Source organism: Heterocephalus glaber, unplaced genomic scaffold, assembly GCF_053883595.1.
Source record: "Heterocephalus glaber isolate CG9 unplaced genomic scaffold, H.glaber_assembly_v1.0 deba00001429, whole genome shotgun sequence".
Taxonomy (NCBI): domain Eukaryota; kingdom Metazoa; phylum Chordata; class Mammalia; order Rodentia; family Bathyergidae; genus Heterocephalus; species Heterocephalus glaber.
Window position 1 is genome coordinate 16,882,186 of NW_028258294.1, and position 15,655 is coordinate 16,897,840.

The 15,655-nt window shown below is 35.1% G+C and overlaps 1 protein-coding gene across 2 annotated transcripts in view; it reads left to right on the forward strand.

Annotated features, from left to right (window-relative positions):
* Arhgap42 (Rho GTPase activating protein 42) overlaps positions 1-15,655 on the forward strand; it is a 282,439-nt gene that overhangs the window by 148,211 nt on the left and 118,573 nt on the right. The window contains exon 4 of one of the 2 annotated variants that reach the window (XM_004870807.3): positions 15,151-15,222. The exons of the other annotated variant lie outside the window; for it this stretch is intronic. Coding sequence (XP_004870864.1) covers positions 15,151-15,222 — 72 coding nt within the window. The remainder of the gene's footprint in view (positions 1-15,150; positions 15,223-15,655) is intronic. 2 annotated transcript variants of the gene reach the window in all.

The following is a 15,655-nucleotide window of genomic DNA, read 5'->3' on the forward strand; positions in this document are numbered from 1 at the left end:
GTCCATTCATAGCAAAGAACTCATTATTAGTACCAGTTTTCTGTGTTAGACACTTTCTCTTTTCTGGGACAAAATACTCAACAATGACAATTTAAAGGAGAAAAGGGTTTTTTTGACTCACAGTTTTCAGAAGATTCATTCCATGATTGTTTGGCTCTCGACATAGCTGAGGAAACTTGCTCGCCCAATGGCAACCAGGCAGCATAGAGAAGAAAAAAAGGAGAAGTTGGGAACCAAGAATACACCTTTCCAGGTTATACGCCCAGTGCCCACCTCTTCAAATCAGGTTTATCTGACAACAGCACATTCTGCTATGCCCCCGTGATCCAAATACCTCCTAAAAGCCTCATGAGAATTTTGGGGGATATTTTAGATCTAAACAATAACACAAATGAAACCCAAAACATTTAACTTTGGTTTATATCACTTCCTGGTTGATTTTAAGTTCTCACCTGAAAGATTGGGAAGAATAGTCTGTGTTTTGGTTCTTGTTGGACAGTAACTATCACTAAATGCATACCTGTTGGTCTTAAATTCACCATCATCTCTATATTTAAATTGAGGAAGGAAGCATTAATGGCATGTTAGCTTGATATTAATTTACAGTTGCAGTTATTTCAGAGAAGAACCTATTGAAGTTTTCCCATACATAGTAGATAAGAGCCGGCAACTATTTTTTTTTAATCAACCCAGCTTTCTCTCTAACTTGACTGACCTTGTATTATCTTGCTGTCTTACATGTCCCAAAGCCAATTAATGTTCAGGGCACCCGAAGCATACTGAACCCTACTGGCAAATCAGCATGAATTACCAGATTTACTGGATACTCAAAACCATGGAGCAAGGCCTTCATGAAAGATGCCATAGGATTAACACAATTGTATTGGTGAGCTAGAGGTGGTAATAGGTGAAAATGCATAGGGCATAGGTTTCCTGCAATCATAGTCCTCGGTGAGGGGCTACAGTGGAAGAGAAAGAGGGTGACTGTTGGTGGTATATAGGCCGCATGAATACGTTAAAGGCCAAGCAAAGCTGCTTAGGGATAGCTCAGAAGGTAGTAGTTTCTGAATACAAATTTTATCTCCTTTACAATTTGACCTAGACTTGCCTTTGTTTTCACCTTGTCCCCAAGTGCTAATTGTAACACAGTAATGTAGTGCTATACCCCAGTAATGTAGATAGTATGTTACCTGACTGGTAAGCTCAAAGGTGACTATAAGTTGTGTCTTTGATTCTTCATTCTTGCAAGGTCATTTACAAGCCGAATTGGAGTTTTGGCACAGGGTAGCAAGGCATCTTCTAATTATAAGATAGCAGGCATTAATTATTCATTCCTAATAAATTTGTACAGATAGATTATTTTGCCAAAGAGCATTTACTATCCCCATCTTCCTACCCTATCCTCACTACTCATTCAAAATGTATTTCTAAAATGGTAACTAGAGTTGATTATCAAAGTAAGTTGCAGAAGTTAATGTTACCCATTCACCTTTTAAAAATAGCAGTAAAAATCTGAAATCATTAGCCTTTTGTTTGTGTATGTACCATAACTGTATTAATGTGGCATGCCAAAGAAGATAGAGTATATTCATTGTAGGTTAAAATCCTCTCTTTGCCCAAAAGACACAAGAGGAAGAGAATACATGTACTTCAGAGTCTTTCCTTGTTTAGTAGTTCCTCAGAACACCTCATAAGCCAATTAGTATATGAATGAATAAACTGTTGTTTGAGACTGAAACTGATATTTGTATAGGAAATTACATTTAGTTTGTACCAATAAAAAAATCCACCATTGGATCATTAAATGATTCTTATCATTTAAGCTTAATATTGGTGTTTCCTATTTTCCACCTTCCTGTTTTCCAGCTTCTTCCTTCACCTCTTCCTCTATGTCCAGCCAGTAGGCTTGTGTTAAGATAGGCATTTTTGGCTGATAATTATAAGCCTAAGATATTCCCACATGTGCTGATAGACACTTCCTCAAAAATACCACCTGCTAGGGAGGATATACTGACATGCACTTGGGCTGAGGCTTAAAGGGTAAGTAAGAGGTGTTGGGATAGGAACTGAAAAAAGTAAAGGAGTGAAGAACAATGGAAAAGCTCACAGTGTGAACTAAGGCTTGCTAGTTATGTTAACAGGGTAGAGGCAAAGATGTATTTTATGTGAGAGGCTGCAGAAAGGTTATTAGTAAGGAGAGGCTCCTTTATTAAGTATTTTGGATACTATGCAAGAGAAAGCCTTTTATATTAAAGGTTGTAGGCAGATGATCAAAGCTAGGAAGTAACATAGACTCATATTTAAGAGACCATTCTGGCCGTTCTGTTGAAAGTTAAAATTTGGGTGAGTTGTGAACCTGGGTGGTGGGACATGTGTAGAGGTGACTTTGCTGTAATTCCAGAGAAATACAATGGAATATATGATGTAGTAGTAGGGAGATCCTAGATTGGATATGGAAGATGATGAGGCTGTAGTCCAGGATGGTTGGTGGTTGAATGAATTTGGTGCCATTCTCTTGAAGAGACAAATCAGCATAGGGGAGAGGGCTAGGACCTATTTTCAGAGTATTTTTTGAGGTATGGTAGAAATAGGACCATTAATTCATAGCTAAGGAGCTTAGCAAAAATGGTTTGTGCACAAGATTTGTAAGCCTTCACTTAACCTGATACTTGAGGCATGAAAATGCGCTAGTTGACTCATGAATAGAGGGTAGAGTTTTTCTTATTTTGAAATGTAAGATAAATGTCTTTGCCTCTTTTACTCTGAAATTAAAGAATACTTGAAAGCTCACTTAGGTCAAAGGCCATTAAGAGAACCTGGATGCTCTCACAACTTATAAAGCAGGGATTGGATAGAGGATTCAGAGTAAGGTGTACTGATTTCATTATGTGTCTTTATGTTTTTTTTCTTTTGATGGTTGTCATGCTCAGTTTTATTATGTTCCTGAATTGTCTGAAAAGATTGATTTTTTTATTCAATATTTAATGAATTTAGTTCTATTAATACATTTTTGCATTAATTAAACAACTTCACATATGCTGGAATGTCTTAGGACATTACTGAAAACAGAAAGTTACACACAGGATGTGATTGTTGACAGTCAGAGTGCAGGTCATTGTTTTGTTGTCAGGATTGTGTTTGGGGACTTGGGTAATAATGAGATAATTCCTGATCATGTGAACTAGGCTTCTGAGGGGCCAACTTTTCCACTAATCATAATAAGTATCTCTTAATTTTTCAGCAGGAGGTAAAAAAGTAGAGAACTGAGTGCTTTTGTTGCTCCCACATCTTTTCATAATTATGTGAGATGATTGAGGTGTTCCATGGTGTTAACACTTTGCACTTTGCATATCAGGTGTGGGCATTATTATGGATGCAAGAGAGTCTGAATATTTCAGGCTGTGTGGAAGAAAAGTAGTTTGCAAGCTTCCTTTTCTGGAGAAGAATCTTAAACATTCTTAAGGTGGTTCTGTGAACTTGAAGTGATTCAAGCCATGGCTTGAGGACAAGACCAAAAGAGGTCAGATGTTAATATTTTAGAATGATTGTATTTTCTGTTGGGGCATCTCTGTTGGGTTTAGAGAGCTGTATTTTTATGTTGTTTGTCATGTGTTGTAAAGATAATGTTTCTCTCTCATATTGACATAGTCCTACTTTACATAAGACTTCACGGAAAGGGCTGAAAGAAGTTCTTTACCTCATTGCATAAGAAAGGATTTTGACAGCTGAACAGTATGGAAAACTGGCTGATAGTTTATGACTAGATCTGGATTTTGAAAAGACCAGGAAAGAGAGTTTTAACATATGGAACTTATTTGGGAAGTAATTCTTAGTCATGACTAAGAGCCTGTACTCAAATGCCTGGGAAAGTTTAAAAGAAAATCTTTGCAAAATAAATCATATCTCTTGTTTGCAGAATTGTAGGACTTAGATAACTTTTGGCTATTCATGAACTTCTGTAATTCTCTATTAAAGCTCTGAAGTTTTCTCTTTTAATTACTTTTTCCTGGTTTTATTTTTAACAACACAGTGATTCAATTTGCTGGCTTATTCAGTTAAGGCATTATTTATTTAAAAAGATTATTTTCTCTTCCCTTTAGCCCCTGGAGATCCTTAAAATGTTCACATCCAAGCAGACACTACAGGGGTAGTTTATAGTAAAGATATACTGTGTGTGTATTAGCTTCTGGTACTGTTTTTTCTTAACTGTACAAGTTCCAATTACAAAGTTTCCTGTGTTTATTTATATCAAGATAGTATGTGACATAAACATCCCATGTAATTGTTCTTCCAGGGAAAGTGAACTGTGAAAAGGCCATAGTACTGTGGTGATGTTTTTGAATGAATATCCTTTCCCCCCTGATTTCCCAAATTTTAATTGATAGATTTATGTGAAGCAAATGGTCCCATTTTAAGTGAATAGCTGTAGAGATCTCTTCCTAATCTTACCCGGGATCACAGAAAGCCGCTATCACTCAGATTTGTGAAATTGAAGCTATTTGATATCAATCCTAGAGTAGAGGCTTGTTTAGTGTTGCTGTGGAAGTTCAGAAGCCTGAAAACCTTGTTTTGTATAAAATTAAGTGTAAAGAAGAAGTACAAATGTATTTATTCTTTTGTGTATTGGAAAGATGTTAAGTTGGAAATTTATAGGCCAACAGTGACATGTTTAAGAGCAGTGCTTTAATAACTAGATGAAAGAGAAAGTTCGCATTTTTAAAGCATTTTTTGTGGATTAATACTGGTATTTTCCAAATAACTACATGTTTGGCTCTAGGATGATAAGAAGTTAGCCAGTGACACTTAGGCATGAGTGTGACTGCATTTGTAAGAAACCTGATTTGTAGTATTTATTGATGACTTGGTGTGAAGGCATGCCCAAAGGTTCTTTGATCCACCATGATCCTGCTTCAGCGCATTACTAGCTCCCAACCTATATGCCTGATCTTCCTTAATTACTCTTTGTATTAGGCCAGTCTTTGATTTCTTTCTATGTATTTCTGCCCTGCCTAATTTCTTTTTCCTTCTCTTCTCTTCTCTTTTCTCTTCTCCTCCATCCTCACCTTGTTAATCTAAAACTGAAATCCACAGTTCAAGAAATTGCATATACATTGGGATATCTTCAAACTTTATTAAGGTTTTAGCAATCTGCCATTATCTATATATTGGGCAGTTATGAGTAAAATATATAAACATCTAACTATTCAAATGTAATTACTATAAAGTAACTATGACTGAGAATTTACTTAACATTTTTTTTTCTTTTTAAACTTGCAAAGGCTATCAGTTTTACTTAAATTCATAATGGACAATTTAAAACAGATGAATTTCTTTCTTTTTTCTTTTTTTTTTTTGGTACCGGGGATCTACAAAACCACTGAGCTAAATCCCCGGCCCCAGACAAGTAGTTTTAATTTCTCTCTCCAATACTCTTTGTGATGTATAGCAAAGGTTAAAACAATATTTCCAATAAGAAACAGTATTGGGGGAGTTAAGGTGAGAAATAAAATTATATAAATCAATTTGCTGAAAATTTCCCCTTTTGTCTTAACATACAAAGTCACTTATACCCTCCTCTTAGGGGATAAAATGTGGAAGAAATATTCTTGAAGCTATACTTAGACCATCCCAGGATATATGGTGTCTCAGATCTTTGAGTTTGGGAGTGCGTTATGAGCATGAGGCTGTTGATGTGTTCTGAGGTATCTCTTTGGGCACCTTCTATAACATTAATAAACAGAAGCATCACTGGTATCTAATAGTCTGCCACCAGAAGCAGACAAGTCCAGCACATCCTAGAAGGTCCAGAGGAAGAGGACTGGCTAAAGTCACCTTACCAGTGTCTAAAAATGTTTTTATCTAGGCAAATACAGGAGTAATTATTTGGCCCATTGAGGAGAAACAACTGGGAGAGTGCGGTATTTCTTAAATGTACCCTTGAGAACAAAGGCTCTGAATGTTATAAATTAAGCATCTTTCCTTTGAATTAATACAGTTTTTTTTTTTTAAAGGCCTGTAAATGTGCATTGCTAAATGGATATCTTTTGGTCAAAATTGAAAGAAAAAGTATTAAAGTGAATGTGCTTGTGGGGAATTTGGACTAATTATTTTCACTAGCTTTTAAGATGTCAGTTCTAATTTGACCCTTCACATATCTTTGTTATTTGAGATTGAAAAGTAGTTTGATTCTTATTCCTGATTTTTTTTAGTTTCCATTAATTTAGAGTTATAAATAAGTAATAATTGTGTTAGCAATAAGCAGACAAGCTTGGGAGGAGACAGTATGCTATGATTATATCTGACATTTAAAGGTATTCTGAGAATATTTACATGCTTTACAAATACTCTTAGTTTAACCTCCCACTAGAGATTGTTAGGTACGAAGGAACAAAGCAAAAGTAGCTTAAGAACAACAAAAAAGCTAAAATAAATAACTTAGCTTTTTGGTTCAGATAACTCAGCACTTAGAGAATTTTGTTTAGTACAACCTAGAGTTGTGACATTATTAGATCATATTATATGAAATATTTCTGCTTCCCTCTCTGTCTCCACCTAATACTGCCAAAATGGTCAATTCCTCCTTGGTTGAGTGGTTTTACATTTCTTCACCTTATGAGAATAGATGGCTCTTATTAAGAAAATGCAAACTAATTTGACTTATGTTTAGGATAATCCTATGCTCTAGAAGTGGAGAGGATTGTTTGCTATTTTGTTCCTAGTAAGTTTGCCCTGGTGAAACTTCATACTCTTATGCTCTTATGTAGCAACTTCAGGCCCAGGGATTTAGCTCAGTGACACTGCACCTGCCTTACAAGCACAAGGTCATGAGTTCAATCCCCAGTACCAAACAAACAAAAAAAAAAGTAGCAACTTCAGAAGTCATTTTAAAAAATAATATGTAGATGCATTGTAATTGGCCTGCTTAATGGAATGAACTTTATAGGAACCAATTAATGTTTTGTATTTGGTAATAAACTCTTATGATCATTAGATATAAATTTTAAAATGTGATCTTGATAAGCAGACTATGAGATGAAGGCCCATTATCATCTTCATTATCAAAAAGGATACTGAGACTTAGTTTGACTAAATTGACCAAGATTGCATAGATATTAGAGTATAAGCTGAAAATTGCTTAAATTCAAACTAGGACTTTCTCTTGGAGAGTATGCTATTTCACTATCTTCTGAAGAAGTGGATTCACATAGCAGGATTCTCCAGAATCTTAATTTTTTTTCCCAGTATATTCCTATGAAAAAAATATTACTGATAAAAATAGAAAAAAAAAAAAGTAGTATTAAACGCAAGTCAGACTTGAATCTGAACAGGTGAGATCCAGTAGGGTATGGTTGGTAGTGGAACAAACCCTTAAAGTGTACAGTGCAAACAATCAAATACTGAAGCACTGAGTTACAGAGTAGGAGCTAAATGAAAAACTGGTTTCCAGACAGCTGCACATGGCACTTTTTGGTTGTTTTTAAGGTGAAGGTAGAGTTTTTCATAGTAAATTTCTTACACTAAAGAATATAAAGTAAAATGTAATCTTTGACTGCTAGTTATTTATTATATAACCCTAACCCTCTTCCACACTTCATGTGAGTTTTGGTCTTTGAGTTCTAGTTTAGAAGTGCTGTAAGTGTGGTTTTCCTACAAACGTACTGTTACATAGCTGTGGAAAGTTAAATGGATCAGTGCCTAGCAATGGGCCCCAGTTTTACCCCCTAACTGCCATGCCTTGGTAGAGGCTCTTCCTGAGAAGTTATTAAGGAGGAAGATTTGAGAAAAAGCAGAAGAGAGATGCTTGCTTGTAATCTCAAATTAGATTCTGATGTCATTTTTCCCAATTGGGAATACTAATGGGAAAATAATCCAAGCGTATATAGGAGGCTTTTTTTTTTTTTTTTTTTGGTACTGGGGATCGAACTCCAGTCCTTCCACTTGCAAGGCAGGCAGCGGAACCACTGAGCTAAATCCCCGGCCCCTACAGGAGGCTTTGTATACATGTCTTCTGCATTGATTATACTCAGTCCTCTCTTTAGTACATACTTTTGTGGTCTTTTTCCTTTGTTTGTATTGTCTATGTTGACATCTTGACAGGAAATTATTTTTGCAAGGAGATATACTACCCATGTTTTCTTTTGGTAAATAGCATAGTCTATTGTAGCCTTCTAAAGCAACTAATTTAGGCAAATGTTCAAACACCAATTTACAGCTCAAGCCCTGAAGCAACTACTTTAGATGGTACTGCAAAGTAACATTATATATTTGCTTTATAACTTGAGGTAGAGAATTACAGTTAGTTCTATCCTAGTGTTGTGAAGGAAGTTGCAGGATTCATTAATGATGAGCTCTGAGTGGCACCAACAGTGCTGGATTTTAGCCAAATCTTAGTAAGGGAAGAAAAAAATGTGTAAGGGGAATAGCTCTTTATTCCATTGCTACTTTGTTTGATGAACAAATTGTGGTAAGGTTCTCAGCAGTGAAAAGCACTAAAATTCTACAGGACAGCACTTGAAAATCCATGGTCTATAAGGAAATTTTATCATGTATATGTGTAGAAAAACAAACCAAACATAGTTGGAGAAACCTATTAACCACATAAAAGCATTTCTACCATTACTTTTGAGTGATTTATGAGCACTCCCTTGTGGCTGTTTATTAGAACCACTTGAAACAGCAAAAGAATAGCAACAGGAAACTTAATTGCTTGGCTAAATGTAACATACCCCACAGTTAAAGTGTCTTGCTGGGTAAATTTAGGACTATAAGGCACTCCCCAATACTGTATCTGATTTGATTTTCTTCTTTTGAAAAGAGATGAAATTACTGGTAAATTTTCTTTAACTTTAAACATTAGTCAATCTAGAGATAAGTTGTTTCACTTAGAGATGATTTCTTTAAATCCAATGTTTAGGTAATAACTAAGAATTACAAGTTAATTGTGTCTAAATTAACAAAATAAGTCATTTTCAAAGCTTTGTTGAGGGCAGTATTTAGCAAGAGAATTAAAATTGCTTTTACATTTTTCTTGAAGCATCTTAGTAAGGTCATTGAAAGTCACACATTCCACAGATATTATGGTATCTAGAAGCTCCTGAACTCTGTGGCTTGATTTTCCTTCCCAAGTATTACCCTTCTGGGAAGAATTTCACCAAGCCTTTTTGGTAGATCTACAGAGAAAGAGTTCCATATGAGCCAAAATTCTGTTTCTCTGGACTTTTCTTAATTTATGCAAGCTTTTGTCACCAAAGCTGCACTCTAGTACTAGTTCTTTTTTCTGCTTCCTTTTTTTTTTTTTTTTTTTTTTGTATGTTTGTTTGGTTGGTTGGTCTGTTCTTTTTTTTTTTGTATGTGTGTGTGGTAGCTGGGGGAGGGTGGTGGTATTGAGAATTGAGCCTAGGGAGCACTGAACCACATCTCCAGCCCTTTTAATATGTTTATTTACTTATTTTGAGACAAGATGTTGCTAAGTTGCCCTGGCTGGCCTCAAACTTGCCATCCTCCTGCCTTACCCTCCAAATACCTGGGGTTACAGTCTTCTAGTTCACATTTTAAAGAGATTTCTATTGGTTAGACTGTCATTTTCCTTTTTTATGCAGGAATAACAAGGTCTGTTTTAATCCTACGAAAGTGTTGATACTTTTTTTACTTAAATTTTTTCAGAATTGAAGAATTTCATTTAGCTGATTGACCACTTCATAGGGGTGAACTGCATAACCTTCCCTGGAGGATATACAGTGATGAGGGTCAGAAGCAGCTGAATCTAGCTGTAAATCTACTTCATGCCCTATGGATGTTAGTATTTTTATCTTGAGCTCTCAAATTTAAATCCACAAATTGTGAACAGCAGCCATTGACAGTACATGAAAAGAGCATCAATTTCTGACATAAAACCATGCAAATATTATGGTTTATACAAAAAGTTAAGTTCACAATGACCTACAATTAGTCCTCTGAATAAGCACTGTTCAGTTGAGTTAATTGGGATTTCATTATCTAACTATGAATAATTAAATTTTAAAATCATTTGGTGAAATTAAAATACTGTGGAGGATGGTTATGAACAGAGTAGACTTTCAGTCAATTCTTTGAAGACACTAACATTTATGGAGAGCCTGCATATGGCAAATGTATGCTAGTGATTTCAAAAAATATATTTGTTTCTCCTTTAATTTCTATAAACACCTTAATAAATTTAGGAATGAAGACTCTGAGTATTATCAATTTTGGTGTTGAGATTCAAATGAGGCTGAGTCTGTCTAACTTTACCATTCCAGTTCTTCATATTTTACAGATGATTTTTATGTTCTTTATTTCATTACTCATATAAAATCAATTTTAGTATCTGTATTCTGAAGAGCTTAGTAAAGTATTTGTCACATAAGTAACATGCAATGACTCCTTTGTGTTATTATCCTTATCACCCTATTAGATGTTTTTTCTCCTTTCCTCAGTTTTTTTTTCTGTTTAATACTTTTGCCATATTTTATTTTTTATTCTTTCAGTTTCATATTAGCAGAATGTGAATGGGGTTGAGGGGCAAATCCAAAAACAAAATACCCAGAAAATATGGAAGCAATAGAGGTAGGAATTAGTCCTTGTTCCCATAGAGTGTTTAATTATTCCATTTTCTTATGTCCTCCAATTTTTGCCTTATTTTAAAGTCATATTTATATGACAACCATACAAGAGTGGCTAGCAGAAATATGAATGTGAATGCCAAGGATTTAGTATATGGGTCCTTCTCCCATCTACTGTATTTTGTAATCCCTGACTTCCCAATTTAAAAACTCATATTTAAACTAGTCACAGTGGTGACACATCTGTAATCTGACCTACTGTCGAGTCTGAGGCAAAAGAATTGCAGGCTCAAGGCTAGCCTGTGTAGCTTAGTGAGGCCCTTTCTCAAAATAAAATTTAAGAGAAAAAAAAAGAGTCTGAGGACTGGCTTAGCAATTGTGAGAACCTGGGTTCAATTCCTAGTACTGCAAACAAAATAAAGCGAAAAAGAACTTTCATTCATATTGATTAGTTCTACTATTGTGGAATGGGATTTTCTGGCACAATATTTCTTTGAGTTTTGCTAGGATATCAGATAATAATAGATCTGAAATGAAATTCTTTTTATTATTATTGTTTCTCTTCTCTACAAAATACACTGTCATTATCCTAGTTGTGTATGTGGCAAGCAAGTTTCAGTGTCTGAAGCAGAAACCTTAGTATCACCTTTGATTCCTTTTTCTCCACTATTTAATCTGTCCATAGGCCCTGTTGTATATCCCATAGAACTGTCTCTTAAAACCCTGCTACCCTCTGTCAGTGTTCCAGATACCTAATCTCTTATCCCTTATTAAGACTAAAGTTTCTCTAGAGTTTCTTTTTTTTTGTTTGCAACGAAGTTTTGCTGAATTTTTCACACTGGCCTTGTACTTTGTCTTCCTGCCTCAGCCTCCCAAGTAGCTGGGATTACAGTTATGTCTAGGAAAAGTTTTTAAATTATCTTTGTTTAACCAGCAGTGATTCCATATATACAGTTCTTTGCCTGGATTATAGGTATACACTGGACCATTGACTTACAAACTCGATGGGTTCCTGAAGGCTGTTTGTAATTAAGTCAGTACAGCTGAGACCTGGATGTTTACCTGGGTACACACTATAGATAACAAGAGGCAGATGAATCTTCCATTAACCTAATTAACCCAAGTTGGTCCTATGTCAGGCCATTTATAACTTGAGGATTCACTGTAATCTGTCCTTTTTAAAAAAATTTAGTTCAACTGAGATTCCTGCTAATGACAATGTATAATCTTTTCCAGTTAGATGATGTTCCTACTAGTTAATAACAAGAACATACAGTACTTCTATTGAATCTGCTATGGGCCAGGCACTGTTTGATGGCATTCACCATTCATTTCACTGTTTCTGTCTTATAAAATTGAAGGCATTTAATTTGCTGAGTGAATTCACAGTCATGATTATCATTATTTTTTATTTTTTGTGGTGTTGTGGATTGAACCCAAGGCATTTGCACTGAGTTACAATATCAGCCTTTTTTGAGTTTTTATTTTGAGACAGGGTATTACTAAGTCACCAACTCACCCAGGCTGGTCTCCTATTTAATAGTCCTCCTGTTTCAGAATCCGGGAGAGCTGGGATTACAGGCATGTGCCAGCACACTCAGCTTCACGATTGACTCTTACTGAGTATGTTAAGACTGTAGTGTTCTACACTGTGCTCTGTCTTCTAATATGCCATGCTTCTACCTCCTTGCCTTTATTTATGATGTTCCCTATTTCTATTTTCTTCAGTGAATACAGTTAATATTAACCAAATACTAGCTTGACTCATTTAATTCTCATGGATCTTTCTTGTTGTCAAAATCCTAATGTATTCTAAAGTATCTGCATAGCTTATCATGTAATTATTCTCATTAGTGTGTGATTCATCTTTCAGTTTTTCCACACAATTGTTCAGCAATATTTTACAACCATCCAATATTGTTGAGTGAATACATTTATTTTTCCCACTTCAAGTAGACTTTAACCTTCTGGAAAGTTTAGCTCTCACTTTTATTTACCTGTCTCCCACAGATCTCAGCACTGTGGTTGACACATATATAAACACCCCTAGTGCTAGGATGTGGGAGATCCCAGGCCATCTGTCTTTCAGGTTTTTAATGAGAAAATATTTTCCCAATGCTGTGCATATAGATACTGTTATAACTTGTGTTCAGATGTCCCCCAAAGCCTCATGCAAAGGAGGTGGGGCTCTACTGGAGGTGGCTGAATCTAGAGTGTGTGATTTGTGGTGCAACGCTAGGCCCAAGAGCACTAGGACTAAGGGTGTGAGTGGTACCTGCACTAAGTGCTCTGAATAAGGTAAAAGAGGCAGAGAAGATGTTAAGGTCCTTTGTTGCTTCTGCTGTCTTCTGCCTCCATGAACTGTAGCCCCTCTGCCACCTGTCCTTGAAGCCAGCAGATTATGGACTGAAACCTCTACAAACTGTGAGCCAGACAAACTCTTTCCCATTTAACTTGGAGATTTTGTCTCAGCAACGAGAAAAGTAACTAAGACAGATATACCTAACCCAAAAGGGCAATACAGTAGACCCTGGTATAGATGTAATTTAAGTAGGTAAATACCACATGGAATGTATAATCTACATATTTGGAAATTTAAAAAGCTGCCATTTTTGCGTAGTTAGTATGGAAGCCACTGAACTAAGTGTTTTACATTCATTATTTTTTAAATCCTGAAAACCTAGTTAGGCAAATGGTGTAGCTGATGTCCTTAATGGTTTAATGACATCTTCTAAGCAACGGAACCAATTTAAACCCAGGTCTTCTCAATTTTATATAACTGTACTTAAGCACTGTTCTGCCTGTCTTGTTTGGTCTCATTACTGTTGAGTTTTCACCACTTGCAAAATACCTCCATTTAAGGTCACTAATTTTAAATACATTGGATCATGCTTGTGAAGTCCCTATTGCAGTTTCAGGCATCAAGTGCCTGAATAAATGGTAGCGTTTGTTATTGGTATTCCTCCAAATTACACTAAAGTGTTCATGATACTATCTTGCCCCAATGCCATCTTATCTTTAAAGACTGAGTCAGCTATTCCTTACCTCTGTAAAATCTGTGTGCGCGCGTGTGTGCATGTTTGCTTGCATGTGTACATGTGTGTGTGTGTGTGCGTGTGTGTGTGTACCTGTGTGTGTGTATTTGGGCCTTATGAGAACAAGAAGTTTTAGAAACTGAGAATTAAAACTGAGCTCCTTTGTAATTCTCTACATTTTTGCACAGTGTATCTGAAGGCATGCCTGGATCAGCTTGCAAGTGCGAATTAAATGATGGGCATTAAAAGTACCTACAGTTGGTCCTCAGTGTTTTTGAGAAGAATTTGTTGATTTACTCTACATACCTTCACTTTTTGCAAGTCTGTAATAACCTTTTTTCTGCAACTATGAGAATGCCAGGCTCATAGGAGGTGGCATCAACATTTTAGTTTTTGTTTTTGTGTATGTTGTATCTGTACATTTACATTATGGAATTTAAGAAATAAAGTTTGATTAGAGACAAACAACAGTAGTAAAAATAAGTAAAAGTGAAGACTTTTTTACGTGGTATGATTTCAAGCCTATAGAGGTTACTTGATCTCAAACTTGCAGAAAAGTTGTAAGAATATTCCAAAAACTTCTATATATATATTTTAACCTGTTTTAAATAGGATAATGTTATTAAAATAGTTTTTCTTTTCAACTTAGGATTTGCTCATTATATAATAGTTAATATTCAATTATCACTGTATTGGAACAAATTCACTTTTTCTGTCTAAATATGGTGCTTTTTTTAAAATCAAGATTTGCTGTTAGCAAAATATAATTCTTTAAAATATGTATGTCCTTGTATCTAGTTCCCGGTACTCACATCTTGCACCCTTTGAGAGTATTCTTATAGGGCCAGGGATTTAGCTCAGTGGTTTCGCCGCCTGCTGCGCAAGGACCCGAGTTCGATCCCCGGTACCAAAAAAAACCACAAAACAATGAGAGCATTCTTATAGGTTAATATTTAAAGATGTATCAGTTTTAAAGTTTAAGCAATACAATTTGAAATGTGGGCTAGAGTGTTTTTCATTGAAATGAAATCAGATACTTTTTTATTCAGGCTGGAAATATGAGAATATTCACGCAAATCCTAAGTGTAAGAAATCTAATTAGGAAAAAATGAGCCTATTTTATTTTGCAGCTGTGGAGCTCTAGCATTTTAGTGGCAAAATGAAAGAGTGGTTCAATTGCAACATGATGCTCAAACTGGTTACATTAAACCAGTGTAATTAAAGGTATTTTTAAACTTCATACCCAATTTACTGTTTCTTAGTTAAATCTGAGGAGGAGAACTTTAAACATTTTCATTACAGTTTCGCCAGAATAAGTACTTATGTTCAAATTATTCACATTATTGTTAGGATCAAGTGAAATAGCATGTGAAAATAGCTTAATTGTAAAGTAGAAAATTGCTACACAACATGTAAGATTTTTTTTATAGAAACAGACAAAAAAACCAAAAATTGTATTCAGTAACTTGAATAAAATAGCCATTTTGTTGGCATGAAATTATACAGAACTTAATATATGTGCATTTTAATTTCAGATTCAAAATGCTAATGATGTATTAATTGCACCACTTGAGAAATTTCGAAAAGAACAGATAGGTGCAGCAAAAGTAAGTGTTACTTTTTATTACTTTTCAGATATTTTCCTGATAATTAAAGATGATGTAATTTCAGATATTAACATTTTTGAAATGAGAATGACCTTTGAAAATACCCTGTATGTCATTTTAATGTTTTTACACAGTGCCTATTGGAAGACTGGAATTCTTTTAACCATAGACGATCTTATTCTTCTACTGAGTAGGGAAAAAGTATACATCTTAAAATTCCTTCAATCCCAACAACTGTAGGATATCCTTTTGAAGACAGGGTTATATTATGATGATATTGTGAGAAAGTTTGTTCCTAATATCTAAGTAAAATAAAAACTAGGCACAAGGTATATTGAAAATCCAGTCAGTAATTATGAGAGAACATTTATTGTTCTTTTTTGTTATAAATAAAAATGTTTTGTTGGAAAATTTTTAAAACTGTCACAAAGCC